This window comes from Mesoplodon mirus, assembly GCF_964341445.2.
Source record: "Mesoplodon mirus genome assembly, chromosome: 7".
NCBI classification, from domain to species: Eukaryota; Metazoa; Chordata; class Mammalia; order Artiodactyla; family Ziphiidae; genus Mesoplodon; species Mesoplodon mirus.
Window position 1 is genome coordinate 90,366,565 of NC_138983.1, and position 14,808 is coordinate 90,381,372.

Genomic DNA, 14,808 nt, shown 5'->3' on the forward strand with positions numbered 1-14,808 from the left:
AACGTCACGCAGTCTTTTAGACATCCTTCGCAATAATTAAAACTTCCGTTATCAGCATTCGAGTGGAGTTCGCTTAAAATATACAGAATAACTTCAAGTATCCACTTACGTCCCCTTACTGGACACATTTCAAACATTTAAATTATCCTAAGCTTCATTAACCAAATCAGCCCGGTGTCCTGCCCTATCATACCCCCGGCCCCCTCCTCTTCACACATTAAAAAAACCTGACAACTGGTCAGGCTCCTGAAATTCGGGTGGCGGGGGCTCACCTGCAATGCCCGCTGCTCCCGGCCGAGCTGACTGGAGTCTGCGTACAGTCCGGTAGCGACACACTTGAACCGGGCACCCACGTAACCAGCGGAGTTTGCGATTCTCTTTGCCAGCTTAGATGGCTTTGGTTTCAGAACTTTGCCATCGGTTGATCCTGCCTCGTCAGCTCCGTCTTTGGTGTAGGTGGGGGTGACGTCCACACTCGGTGGGGCACTGCCCACGCAAAATGGTTTGGGATCCTCTTGGGTTTTCCCGAAAGTGACCGCAGAGCCGTCGCTCCCCAGGGTCGGCTCCAGGAATGGAGTCGAGACCGGCGTCGCCAGGTTCTCCTTGTTGGTTACCGCTGGAACATTCTCCTTGCTTAAGCCGGAAACTGGCTGGCCCGGAGCCTGTTTGAAAGTATAGGCTTCGTGGAAGTCACTGATGCGCCCCAACTCCTCTCTCAGGGCAATGAAATCCCGCTGTGGCTGTAGGGCCACATTTTACTTTTTTATTTTTAATATATGTTCACATGTTTCCATAAAGGATCCAAGGTGCCCCATAACGTAAGGACACACAATATTAGCTTTAAAAAAACATGAAAAAAAAAAAAAAGGGAAATCATGATCCTGGAAATGGGTTGTATCCTTTTAAGGGGTGAGAATAACAGAATGAGTGAGCCAAAGATTTGGGAAAGGATCTCACATTTCCAAATGTCCAAATCTTAAAATTGCACCAAGTGGGAATGTAGCTGTGGCAGTATTAACCTGAGAGAGCTCTATGATCGTTGTCTTGACTCATCACTTGCTTGCAAGGTTATAAATGACAGGGTAAGTGAAGGAGGGCAAGTAGACAGGTAAGAGTCATTTCCTCATTCTCAAAAGAAGGGGCATCACCTAGGGAAGGGGACTCCAAAATCCTACAGGAATCATCTGGATATACTAAATTTTCTAGGTGGCAAAAGTATCTCATTTGACCCTAGCAGCCAGATGGAACTTAGAAAAGTAGTGAAAAGCTACTCAACTGAATGCACGTCATATGACTACGAGCACGTCAGTGAAAAGTTCAAGGGAAGATGCTGTGGAAGAGCACTTCACCTTGTGCTTGAGCGTCCTCAGAACGTGCAATGGGAGGTGCAGTATCTGCTCTGTCTCACAGGGACCCTCCAACCTCTAAACGCATCTTTCCTGGGAAGCTGAATTCAAAAAGTCAATTTAAAAACAAGATAGGGCTTCCCTGGTGGCGCAGTGGTTGAGAGTCCGCCTGCCGATGCAGGGGACACGGGTTCGTGCCCCGGTCCGGGAAGATCCCACATGCCGCGGAGCGGCTGGGCCCGTGAGCCATGGCCGCCGAGCCTGCACGTCCAGAGCCTGTGCTCCGCAATGGGAGAGGCCACAACAGTGAGAGGCCCGCGTACCACAAAAAATTAATTAATTAATTAATTAATTTAAAAAAGATAAAAGTCTCTAGTAGAGAAATTGTATCAGAGCCTAGTATTAAGAGCTGTAGAGCCACAAGTTTCCCATGATACAGCCTTAGCAGAGGCTGTTAAGGCAGTGACAGAAAATTTGTACCGAGGGAAATAGCAGAAGAGTTTGCCTACAATTCACGAAAAGGATCCCTGCACTTGGCCTGAAGGAAATCAGCAAAATTTGTAACAGCTTGTGTATTTGTATGTGGGATTGAGAATGAATTTAATTTTTTAATTTCTCCGAATTATCACATAAGATTCAGAAGATGCTCTCTCTGCCTAGAAGCCACCCCACTGGGATAACTATGCCTACGGAGTTCCTTTGCCTATGACTCCGACTTGCTAACAGACTGGCAGCCTGGCCCCAGGGCCTGGTCGCTGCTCCCAGTGCAATGGTGGATATGGTGTCAACGGTTGCAAAATCAAAGCCCCTTACATCCTCTCCATGCCTCGGTCCCACCCCCCACCCCACTCACCATTGATGTTCAGGAAGGGGAAGGCGTCCTGGATGGGAACGTGGTGCTGTGACTGGTCCAGCTCATCTTCCTCATCTTCTTCATCCACATCATTATCTTTCTCATCCCAAGGAGCAGATCCAGTGGATCCTACCCGAGAAACACACACACACACACACACAAAGGTCAAAAGTGAGGCGCTCACGTTGCACTGTCATCCCTGCAGCTGACCCACTGTTCAAGCTAGGCACTGCCAGCACAGAGGTTCCTTGGGTTCAGTGTGCACCCTCAGTGCCAAAGAGTGGGAACCAAGGGTGTTCACCCCACTCCCAGCTCCTCCTACGGAGCCCCAGTGCAAGCTCTCATCCCCTCCCCTATCCAGGAGTTGCAGACCCTACTCCCTTCTCCTAGAAATCTTTTAATTCCTACTCTAAACCCCTTTCTACACATTCGCATCCCTTCTAAGGACCCAAGGAGCACAGCTTCTCTCCTTTATAAGCTTACTGTGAAGACAGACCCTTCCCTCATGGCAGAGCCTCACTAGATGCACTGGAGGTCAAGTCTAAATTATCTGGCTCTTAGTCGGAACTTGCTAAACATTGAGTAAATATAGGGATCAGGTGGTATTCTCCTAGGAAAAATACCATACAAATTAAATGATCACTTACCCATCATTTATAAAGAGAACTTAACAGCCTTCATAATGTCATGGCAATTGATTCTTAGAACAGCCTTTGAAATACGCAGGAAAGATGAGAACCCAGATTTTATAGTGGAAGAAGCTGAGGCTCAAAACGTTGAATGACTTGATTCAATGTCCCACAAGTAGTGAAATGGAAAGACCGAGGTTTATAACTCAGACCTTCTAAGTTTTAAGCCCTCCTTCTTCTAAACTACCTGGCCTCTCTTCTCAGTGTTGAGTCCCAAGAGAAGTTATTTTTTATAGAACTCAATACCCCCTCTTCTTTCTAATGCTTTACTGTTCCACTGGGTGGGCAGGAAGACTGTGCTGAGTTTATATCTTTTGTTCTCTGGGTTCTTTCTAGGGACAGCATTTCTTGCTTTATTTACCAGTCTTCAACTTTGTAAGCGAGGCGACTTTCAAGTCGACTATCGCTTTAAGGGTCCAGCCCGGAACCTGGCACACTGTCCACCTTCTCCCCAGCAGCTGGGGCCTCACCTGGGTTAATGATAGAGCCCTGGGGCTGGGGGATGTCACACACTTGATATATCTTCACTGGGTTCATGGGCACCTCCTTGGTGCCGTCGTACATCAGGTTGAATTCCCTGCTCTTGTTGAGCGCACAGTGGAGCTGGGCCTTCCATTTAGCTGGGTCGGGGTCGTCCACCCCTTCCTGGTACTTCCCGTCTCCACAGCCCAGGCCTGAGGGATAGGAAACTGCAGTGCGTGCCTGCTTGTTGCCCAGAAACACTGGAAAGTGTGCCCGCCCTCCCTCATACAGACACAGATACACACAGCCCTGCCTGACCGCCCCATCACCCCAACTCCAATTTACAGAGACTGCAGCAGAAAACACCACGCTGGGGACCAGGCAAGGCAGGGCCTGAGACAAATTAAGCCAAATGCAAATACAGTATTTTAAAAAGAGGAGCCTCATCTCAAGTGCTTGTGCCAGCAGCATCTGTCAAGACTACAATGGCCTTAATGAAGGGTTGAAAATAAAGAAAAATCTGGAACAAGTATACACCAAAATACTAATGGTAACTTTTGGATAGCAAGACTTCAGGTAATTTTGTTTTGTTTTGCTTGCCTTATTTTTTTTTCACATGAATTGCTTATATAATAAGAAGAGAAAGGGAGGTGGCGTATGATATGAAGAACTTAGGCTTGCTGTTCCCTCTCCCTTCAGTCTTTAATCTGATGCACAAATAACTGTTGAAACCAAGTACCTTTAGGAGTAGCAGCCCATAGGAGGGCAGGAAGCACGCTCTGGGGGTTCAGCTGGCCTCAGTGCGAGGCTGAGGGCCTCAAGTCCTAATAAACTCACACCACCTGCCTTTCCCTGCTTCCTCAAACTCCCACATTGGGAACATTTTGCTGGGAACACCAGGGGCTGGTGGCCTGGGCCAAAACCAGTGGGGCCCCGCCTCTCTGGTTTTCAATTTCCAGGTCTAACAGGCATTTATGTGTCTGTTCACGGGATATCAGCCCTCCCCCACTGTTAACGTATCTCAGATGTCTACACTTTCTTCAGGGCTGTGACGTACGTGCTGGTGCAGAAAAGGGGGATGTCTTTTGCAGAGGACTCAAGATCAAGAGAACGAGATGGACCGGCCAGACTGCTCCCACTTGATGTTAGGAAGATAAGGTGGCCGTGTAGTTAGAATTCTGCAGGGGAACATAGCCTATAGAGTCTATGGGTTTGCGGATCCACAACTTTTATTTTTTCAGTAATGCCAACCAACCTCATGAGAGACTGACATATAATCCAGAATGCCAGTCTACTCGTTTTCAAAGGGGGATAAAGCTGGTCAGTGACCAGCATGGTTAAGTCCAATAACCTGGACATAACCATGTATGATCTCAACCAGTAACTCCTGTATCTGGTTTCTAATGACAATTCCAAGAACATAAGACCCACTCAACATTTAAATCCAAATTTTCAGATGACTCCAAAGCTAAATGGAAATGATTTGATATTGAACTCTAAATCTGCATTATCTAGACTATCTCTTACCCAGTTGGGTAACCCAGAATCGACAGTAAAAGGCTCCTGCTTTCCCAAAAATCACAGGGCGTAAGAATGAAAAGCACTGGAAAGGCAAGACCCCCAGTGAATTTGCAAAGCTGCTCTTGTGTCTTTTTCTTTTTGACCTTGAAGCCAGGAGAAATTCTAAAAATACAAATGTATTCATTTTTAAAACTTGACTTTACTATTGTTCAGATCCCCAAGCCTACAAAAATAATTTTATTTTTTAAAAAATGCTCCCTGCCCCAAAGGAGTTTACAATCCCTTAAAGGAGACAGATGAGTCCACAGATCAGAAATACAGATACTATGTGAACACCAGTAAAACTGCCTAATCCATAAAGAGTCGGGGGGTAGGTATGGTTGGCCAAGTTTATCAGAATTTATGATTCTAGGGCTGCATCTTGAACATGGGTAGAAGTTAACCAGGTGAGAAGCGTGGGTCACGATACTCTAAGCAGAAGCAGCTTTATGGGCAAAGGCAGAGGCTGAAAAGCACAGTGCTTAGGGGACCTACAAGCAGTTCAGCTTGCGTGGAGGCAGCATGAGATGAAAGTCTGGGCTTGTAAGTAGGAACCATGCCAAGGGGTTTGGACCTGATTCTTAGAACACTGAGAACCACTGAGAGATTTCAGCAGGTTGTGATGTGATCAGATGTAAGTTTTAGACTAGCTGCAGGACTGAAAAGGGTTTGAAGGGAGGCAAGGCATGAAGATAACACATAGTCTCTATATAATCCATATAATAGTGTCACTAGGGTCTGAACTAAGGAGGTGGCAGTAGGGATAGAGGATACAGGTAACGAACGAGCCGTTAAAGACGCTGACTTGACAAAGCTTGATGATGAACTGATTCCTTGAAGAAGGTGAGAGAGAAATCAAGGATGATTCCCTGGTTTAGGGTTTGGGAGACTGGGTGGGTGGTGATGCTGGCCACTGAGATAGGAGCAGGTTTAGAAAGATGATTTCCCTTTGGAAATGTCGGATTTCAAATGCCTGTGGAAGGCCTAGGGGAGAATGCCCAGCATGCCCAGGGCAGTTTTTTATCCCCACTCACCTCTCACATCACCTGAGGGACTCTCCCTGCCTGCCTCCAGCCTGGAAGAAGGTCCACCAGATTACTGACATCTCTGCCCTGTGGGCAAGGACCAATTTCTTTTCATTTCTGTATCCCGGCTCAGGCTTTAGCACACAGTAGGTCAACGTGTATTTGTTGAATTGCCTCAAATTTACAGAAATACACTTCTTGGGGAATGAATAAGTTGCTATTACGGATGGAAGGCCAGAAAAACAGCTATGAGCAGAAGGCCAAGGAGACACCGCAGAAAGTGCTGGAGGAGAAAATGCGTGCAGGACAGCAACTGCAGAGCAAACAGGTGTGGGGATGCTCCATAATCCTTGGGGCTGGGAACCCTGGGGCAGTCTGGGTGGCAAGGGAGCCAGCTGCACAACCCCCTGGAACCCCCAAGGCACCACCCTCTCCTCTGATCTCCCTCAGCGGTCCCTGGCCCTGGCCGAGCACAAGTGTGAAGAGTGGAAGAGCCAGTACGAGAGCCACCCCCAGCATGCAACTGTCCCCTACCCTGCCAGCCCAGTAATCATGAATGCCGTCTTCCTTCTCTTTTTTACAATGTGGTACATATGGATTTCTTTTGAATGAGATTTAACCAGCTTTTCAACCTTTCTTCTTTCTAACAATATCAGTACTCTCTGACTCTCCAAATGCGCCTTTTCAAGTGGATTTAATTTATGGAAAAATCACCCTTCATACTTTCCCTTTCTTTTTTAAACCTCCCCATGGTAGTGTAATGTAGTAGAAGGAGATTTGGCCTGGGAGCTTGGACACCAGGGTTCTAGCTGCAGTAACCCACAGTTACACACGTTATATTATTAAAGAAAAAAGTAACTTACAGAAATGTATGAGGCCATTATGCACATACACACAAATATATATTCACTCATATATCCATAAAAAAGTAGTCTGGAAGGTTCTATAAAATGTTAAAGGTGTTCATCCCAGGGTGGAGGAGATATACGTTAACTATATTACCCTCTTAAATTTTTACAGTAAATGTATATTACTTTTATAATTTAAAAAGCCAAACTTTTCATTTTTAAAAACCTAAAACATGAAAGAAAACTGGAAAACCAACAAAATTAAAACAATCCCTAAGTCTGAGGCAACGATTTTTTTATCCGAGTACAAGTGATGAATGAAAATACTAAGAATGGTGTGTGACACCTTAAAGTATAGAAAAAAATACAGTAAGGCAAAGAGGCATTAAGATAATAGAATATAAAAAGTTACCCAGATATATTCAGACAACGGACTACTATTCCAGTAATAAAAAGAAATGAATTACTAATATGAGCTACACGGATGAGTCACAACAACATGAGGAGCCAAAGAAGCCACGTGCAAAAGGGTACTTGTTGTATGCTTCCATTCATATGAATTTCTAGAATAGGAAACACTAATACATAGTGAAAGAAAGCATGTCAGTGGTTGCCTGATGCCAGGCCTGGGAAACTGACTGTAAAAGGACAAGAAGGAACTTTTTGCAGGTATTGGAAGTGTTCTGTATCTTGACTTTGGCGATGACAATATAGATATACACATTTGTCAAGACTTATCAAATTACATGCTTAGAACGGGTACACCTTGTTGAATGTAATTCATACTTCAATAAAGTTGATTTTAATGTTAAATTAAAAAGTCACCTATGGGTGGGCTTCCCTGGTGGCGCAGTGGTTAAGAATCCGCCTGCCAATGCAGGGGACACGGGTTCGAGCCCTGGTCCGGGAAGATCCCACATGCTGAGGAGCAACTAAGCCCGAGTGCCACAACTACTGAGCCTGCGTGCCTAGAGCCCATGCTCTGCAACAAGAGAAGCCACCGCCATGAGAAGCCCGCGCACCGCAACAAAGAGTAGCCCCCGCTCCCTGCAACTAGAGAAAGGCCACGTGCAGCAATGAAGACCCAACACAGCCAAAAATAAAATAAAACAAAAAATAAATTAATTAAACAAAAAAACAGCAAACCATTAAAAAAAAAAAAAAAAGTCACCTATGGGGACTTCCCTGGTGGCACAGTGGTTAAGAATTCGCCTGCTAATGCAGGGGACGTGGTTTCAAGCCCTAGTCTGGGGAGATCCCACATGCCGCCGAGCAACTAAGCCCGTGCGCCACAACTACAGAGCCTGTGCTCTAGAGCCCGTGAGCCACAACTACTGAGCCCGTGTGCCACAACTACCGAAGCCCACGTGCCTAGAGCCCATGCTCCACAACAAGAGAAGCCACCACAGTGAGAAGCCGGCGCACTGCAACAAAGACACAATGCAGCCCAAAATAAATTAATTAATAATAATTTAAAAAACAGTAGTCACCTAGATGTCTGAGCGAGACAGAGTCCCTTTAAGCTTTCAGTCCCAGCTCTTCTCTGAAGCCTCCCCTCATTCACCCTGGCAGCATGTGACCACTTTGCATCTCTTTAACACCTTATATTTATCGGTTCCATTCAGATTTGATGCTTGAAAAGTTTTGTATATTTTATGTCTATCTTCCATTCAACTTGGTTCCTCTAAGGCAGGAACAATAATCTCTTTCATAAATTGAGACCATTACAAAAACAGAATTATGTTCCCTTTCCTCCCAATCAGGGGAATTTGAAGTAGGATTGATGAAATCCTGGAAATCACAAGCAAAAATGTCATTTCTGCATTTTTATGGCCACAGGGTCCTGTGTTTTCATCAGATTCTGGAAGATATCACAGAGCCCAACAATGTTAAGAATCTCTGCTTTGAATCCACGTGCTTTCACCCAGCTCTGTGGTACAAGGCACCCTGCCCCTGGGGCAATCTGTCTGTGGTCCCTGCAAAGATGATAAACCCACATCAAAGACACTCACTCTTCTGCATGTCAGTGGACTCTACTGCCATCTCTTCCTCCACAATGACGTCACTATCGCCATCTTCAAGATTCATTTCTGTCTCATCTAGAACACTGTCTTCTTCCTCTTCCTCCTCCTCATCTTCCTTGGAGACATCCTTTAATGTGGCAAGTAGTCTGTTGTAACCAGAAACTTGTTCTGGTTCACTCTATGCTTCACTTTCAGAACTTGAAGTATCTATAAACTCTCTGACTAAAAGGAAAATGGGGATTTTAAAAACAAAAATTATACTGTTCTTGTTGCTACCCCACGACTATCATCAGGTCCACAGTGGAACCAAGTTCAGACTTTTCTAGATAAAAACTAGCTTTTCTGCAAATACGCAGTCCTATCTATTCAACCAAACCTAGCACCAAATTTGTTTAAAACAGCTAATCTAGCTATGATTCTAGAAGCGCTTCCTCTTCTTTGAACTGCTCATGTTCCACATGGGAAGACAGCAAACTAAACACATGGAGCTTTAGGTTATAAGGCGATCTAACCTATGTGTCAGACATTTGGCACCTTTAAAGGAGCAACAGGAAAACTTACAACAAAAAAGTGTACTTTATTTCTGAGTCTGTGGTAATGAAATAAGACCTTTGATGATTTTGCACTCTATTTTATGTTAAGCAAACACGACATTCCCTCTTAGGATTCACCAAGAGCCCTCTGGTAAGCCTCCTTAACAGGCTAATCTCTCAGGACAGTTTCATACTCTATACTATATTAGTTATCACAATGGCATTTTAACAGACATCTGCACTTAAAACTAAGCAATATTACTAAAGTATAGCTTACATCTAAAATCAAAGAGAGTGGAAATGTAGCCAAACTTTAGTACCATATATAATCTTAAAAGTAACAGTCCAGAATCTACTATCATAAAGAAGGTATAAAGCATTACCAGTTGACAAGTCTGTGGTTTTGCTTCCTTTCTGGAAACCCTGAGAAGAAACAGGCAATGTTAAACTTTAACTACTAGTATGTAGCAATTAGGAAAAGTCTAATGATACAACTTTAAATGAACATGGCAGACTATACCGTTATAAATACATTATATCTATTGTCAAGTAAAAACTCCATATGCATTTGGACAGGTTTTGGAAGGATATGCCAAATAGATAATAAGAGACGAATGAAAAAGTTTAACAAGACCACATGACAAATACTACAGTCACACAGTAACAGGCTCTCATCCAAAAGATGGGAAATTTTGGCAAATAAAAGCCCTCGGGGTTCACCTTTTCTAGCAAGTTTCTTAAGTAGACTATCCCTCTAACTGTTGATAAAGCAGCCCAAAGGGGTGGGATGAGCACTAAGATCATAACTGAGAGTCTGGACACTTAGAGAGGAACCCACAACTACCCAAACATTACTTTCCTCATGGTCATTGAATAGATAGGTGATGTCGAGGGTCCCAAGCAATTCTTTTTTTTTTTTTTTTTTTTTTTTGCGCTACGCGGGCCTCTTGTTGTGGCCTCTCCCGTTGCGGAGCACAGGCTCCGGACGCGCAGGCTCAGCGGCCATGGCCCACGGGCCCAGCCGCTCCGCGGCATGTGGGATCCTCCCAGACCAGGGCACGAACCCGTGTCCCCTGCATTGGCAGGTAGACTCTCAACCACTGGGCCACCAGGGAAGCCCCCAAGCAATTCTTTTTTTATTTTTTTTAACTTCTTTAATTTATTTATTTTGGCCTGCTATGGGTCTTCGTTGCTGCGCCCGGGCTTTCTCTAGTTGCGGCGAGAGGTGGCTTCTCTTGTTGCGGAGCAGGGGCTCTAGGCTCGCGGGCATCAGTAGTTGCACCACCCTGGCTCAGTAGTTGTGGCTCGCGGGCTCTGGAGTGCAGGCTCAATAGTTGTGGCGCACGGGCTTACTTGCACCGCGGCATGTGGGATCTTCCCGGACCAGGGCTCGAACCCCTGTCCCCTCCGTTGGCAGGCGGATTCTTAACCACTGCGCCACCAGGGAAGCCCGCAAGCAATTCTTTAAAAACATAGAAAATGAACACAAGCTTATAAAATCTCTGCCCAGTCGCCACACAGGAGGCGTGCCGTCTAGCATCAAACTACAGGCTCAACAAAGGGTAGGAAGACCGGCGAAGAACCCCATCTCAGGCGGGAAGCCGCCAGGATCCCCGGGCGAGCTAGGCCGGCGCCGGGGCAGCGTGGCACGCGGCGGGAGCTGCCCTGTCACTACCCCCGGGGCACCGGCGGACCAAACGCGGGGACACGCGGGCTCCCACCGGGAAAGGACGCCGGCAGCGCCAGTCCCAGCCTCGCCTCTCCATACCTGTCATAGAAGGGATGCTCCTCGCCGAAATCCCTTAGATGCTTCTTCTGCTTTTTAGTTAGGGAGTTGAGCAGCTGGCTCTGGCTCCGGCTCCGGCTCCGGCTCCCGCGTTTGACCATGGGGAAGACGTCAAGTCAGCCAACCTCCAAGAATCGCGTTTTTCACCTGGAAGTCGTCTCGTCAACCCACTCACGCGGGATTGCCAACGGCGCTTTACGGCGGAAGCAGGGTGCCATAAAGCAGACCCGCTTTACGTCGCGCTTGTACGACAGGCGTGGCTGTGAGAATCAGCCTGCATAAACGTGTAGTAACTGAGATGGTTGAATGCAGTGCCTTTCTATTATGCCATAATACAAATACCAACTAACATTTAAGGCTGCCGGTGCATCTCAACTCATCCTCACAACAGTAAACAAATAGGCCTTGTTAATAAGCCTGATATCGGAGATGAGAAAGCTGATGCTTACAAAAAGTTACATACACATTAGCAAGAGAGGAGATGGAAACCTAATTCTCTCTGATGCGACCACAGGCTTTTCCCACTAGGATCTGCCACGTGCATGTGCTGTGTGAAGAATGAGGACGCAAGGCTGAGATTCCCGCCCTTACCCTACCCCCTCATTTTCTGAAAGTATTGCAAGGGCCCTTGGTAACACATCTGTTCTGGCATTTTTCATGTTATAAAAGCAAAAACACATCCAGAGAGGTAAAGTGACTTTCCTAAATCACCCGGAGAGTCGATGTTAGAGAAAGCAGTCAAACTCAATAAAGTGTCTCAAAACTGAATTGGGGCAAATTGGGATGGAAAACTTTTAAAGGGTAAGTAACTTTTCTATATCTGGGTCGTGGTGGTGGTTACACCTGGTATACAATTACCAAAATTAATCAAACTGTACCTTTGAAATTGGTACATTTTAATGCAAGTAAATAATAATCTCAATAAACAAAGAGGCCAAAACAGCGCAACTGGACTTAATACTCTAGAGACAGGCAGAGTGTGCAGGGATACTTAAAAACCACAGGATAGGGCTTCCCTGGTGGCGCAGTGGTTGAGAGTCCGCCTGCCGATGCAGGGGACGCGGGTTCGTGCCCCAGTCCGGGAAGATCCCACGTGCTGCGAAGCGGCTGGGCCCGTGAGCCATGGCCGCTGAGCCTGCGCGTCCGGAGCCTGGGCTCCGCAACGGGAGAGGCCACAACAGTGAGAGGCCTGCGTACCGAAAACAAATAAACAAACAACCAAAACATGAAAAAGTCTCCAAAGTCTTTTGGAGGTGGGCAGCATCAGTAGCGAATCAGCTGCTCCAGGAAGTTGTCGGAAAGGAAGATTTAATGTCCTTGTCACCCATACAGACATCACTGTGATTTCGCTGAAGTCCAAATCGGTTCACATAACCCCCTTGCTTGAAATCCTTTAAGGGTTCCTCACCTTACATGGGATTGGGCCTCAATGCCCCAGCAAGGCATGCAAGGCCTTTAGTGGGCTGAATCCTCACCTGTCCGTCTCTCCAACCTCTCTACTCCCACCCACCCACCTCAGCAACAGGGTCCACAGACAGTTCTCCAAACACATCTTTCCACCTTGCTCATGCTATTCCCTCTCCCTGGAACCTTCTTTCCCAGGAAACCCTGACTCAGTGCATCCTCTCTGCAACTCCCCATGACCTTTCCTCTCTCCTCCACAGCAAGAGGAGCTTCTTTATCTTCTGGGTTCCTAAAACCCTTTGTAGACACCCTTCTAATCTAGCCCATGACAACATAATTATTTGTTAATTGCTTTGTCTCCCCCAACTAGACTATGAGGTGTTTCAAGGGGAAAGCCTGAGGTCTGAGCTTTTTAAATCATTAATGCCTAACATTATGACAGGAACATGGTAACTGTTTAGAAAATGTTTGATAAATGAATGAAGGTTTGCCTGCTAAGCCTCTGCCAGAAAAATGTGAAAAACAGAATGTAGTTACACCAACATTCCACTAGAGAGAGGGAGGTAAAACTTTATCCCCTCTAGTGTAGCATTTTAGCCTTGTTCTCAGTCAGGTGAATATAATCTGATAAAATATTTCAGTTTTAGGCTAGGCCTAATATAAAACAACCTCTGATAAGCTTGAGGAAACATAATTATTACAGGTCACTCTATGCCAGGCTCTGGGTTTGACAATGGATAGTTCTTCTGGGTACAGATGAATAGAAAGTGTAGGCACTATATATAATAGTGTTTTGCATTTTCAAGTTATGTAGAGTGCATTGAAATACATTACAAAGCTTTTCTCTTTTCAGACATAATCTCGTTATCTAAAACATGCTCCACCTAGAAAACTCATTGCTCCTTACACAATAAACGCTGTGGAATCCGATGACTACCCAGCTCTCTAATTTCCTGTTGCCCTATATCCCTCATACCCTGTCTTGAACACACACACATGCTGTTCATGAAGTCAGCTGAAACAACTCATACAGCCTAAAATCTAGAATCTAGATTAATCTCAAGTTCAATACCGATGTTCAATGAGCGTGACAGGCTGACAAACGCTCAAAGGCAGCAGATGACCCTCCCCCACCGGCCCCCAACCCCCAGCAGCACCAAAACTCTGACTGAGCTGCTTCCTTAGCACCCAGCATCTATCAGTTTAGCATTTATCACAGTGTATCGTAAGAGTCTGCATACTTATCCATACCTGGATGAGGCTGAGAGCTCCTTGAAGAGGCTGGAATGGATCTTATTCTTTCCCCCAGCCTCAGCTACTAGCACAGCACCTGGCACGTGGTGTTTAGTACATTTTTTTTAATGAATAAACAAGCTCATTTCATTATACAGGTAGCGAGAGACTGATTTCTGCCAGCACTCTCAGGAAGAGGCTGGATGGCTTTGGGGTGTATACAGACATGTATGCATACATGTGGTGGAGGAGACTGTCTGATTTGAGGCATCTAGGAGGAGACAGATGTGTGGGTGCACACACACCTTCCCCAGAATCTTCCCAAATCAGTAGCTGAGGTGTCGGAGCTTTCATAATTAGAGAGTCATACCTTTGGATTATTTATGGCTCCCTGTCAACATATCTTGAACACATGTGCCCTTGTTACCACTTATATTATCACATAAATTTCAAAACTCAAACTTCCCCAGCATCTGATCTGTATCCTCAAATTGTGCTCCTTCCCCACCTTCCCATCCCTGCTCTGTTGAGAATCTCAGATAGACTCCTGTTTACTTTCTGTGGTTTGTATTAGGACATAGTTTGTCTTTTCAAATACATCACTATATGTCAAATATGCTCTTTCAAATCATGTACACCATAATACTTGCAAGGGATTAAAACACATCAATTTGTATAATTCCATGAGTTCATAATGATACTAAAAATTAAAAAAAAAAAAACTTGATTGGTCAACATGAGAAGATCCAGTGAATTGACTCCTTGTGTTGAAAATTAGTAAATGAAGGGAGAGAATCAAGCATTTCTTCTGCTTTTCCTATACAAACAGTACCACTGGGTAAGCAAAATTTAGGGGAAGGAAAAGCTTGCTTTCATAGAAATAGTCCAGCAAGTAAGTGAAGAAGAAATGATAGAATTAGAATATCACCTCATGATAGAATTAGAATGTGACCTCTAATGAATTAACGAATTTAGACATTGACTACCAATGACTGGTAACATCACAAAATGAAAGACAACCAGACGGTATACGCCTCCTGATGGA

The 14,808-nt window shown here is 45.3% G+C and overlaps 2 protein-coding genes and 1 pseudogene across 3 annotated transcripts in view; 1 reads left to right on the forward strand and 2 right to left on the reverse strand.

Moving 5' to 3' along the window:
- Positions 1-752, reverse strand: part of LOC309808048 (BCL-6 corepressor-like) — a gene marked incomplete at its 5' end in the record, with an annotated part of 26,566 nt that extends 25,814 nt beyond the window's left edge. Inside the window, 1 exon segment of the mRNA XM_082628056.1 lies at positions 273-752. Coding sequence (XP_082484182.1) covers positions 273-752 — 480 coding nt within the window.
- LOC309808866 (centrosomal protein of 78 kDa-like) overlaps positions 1-14,808 on the forward strand; it is a 1,034,926-nt pseudogene that overhangs the window by 958,039 nt on the left and 62,079 nt on the right. The gene's annotated exons all lie outside the window — the stretch shown is intronic.
- LOC309807671 (interferon regulatory factor 6-like) lies at positions 668-9,924 on the reverse strand. The gene is made up of 4 exons (XM_082627520.1): positions 8,796-9,924; positions 3,359-3,562; positions 2,200-2,328; positions 668-838 (listed from the first exon to the last, which is right to left on the reverse strand). Exons 1-4 carry the CDS (start codon positions 8,869-8,871, stop codon positions 756-758), a joined length of 492 nt encoding a protein of 163 aa, XP_082483646.1. The 5' UTR covers positions 8,872-9,924; the 3' UTR covers positions 668-755.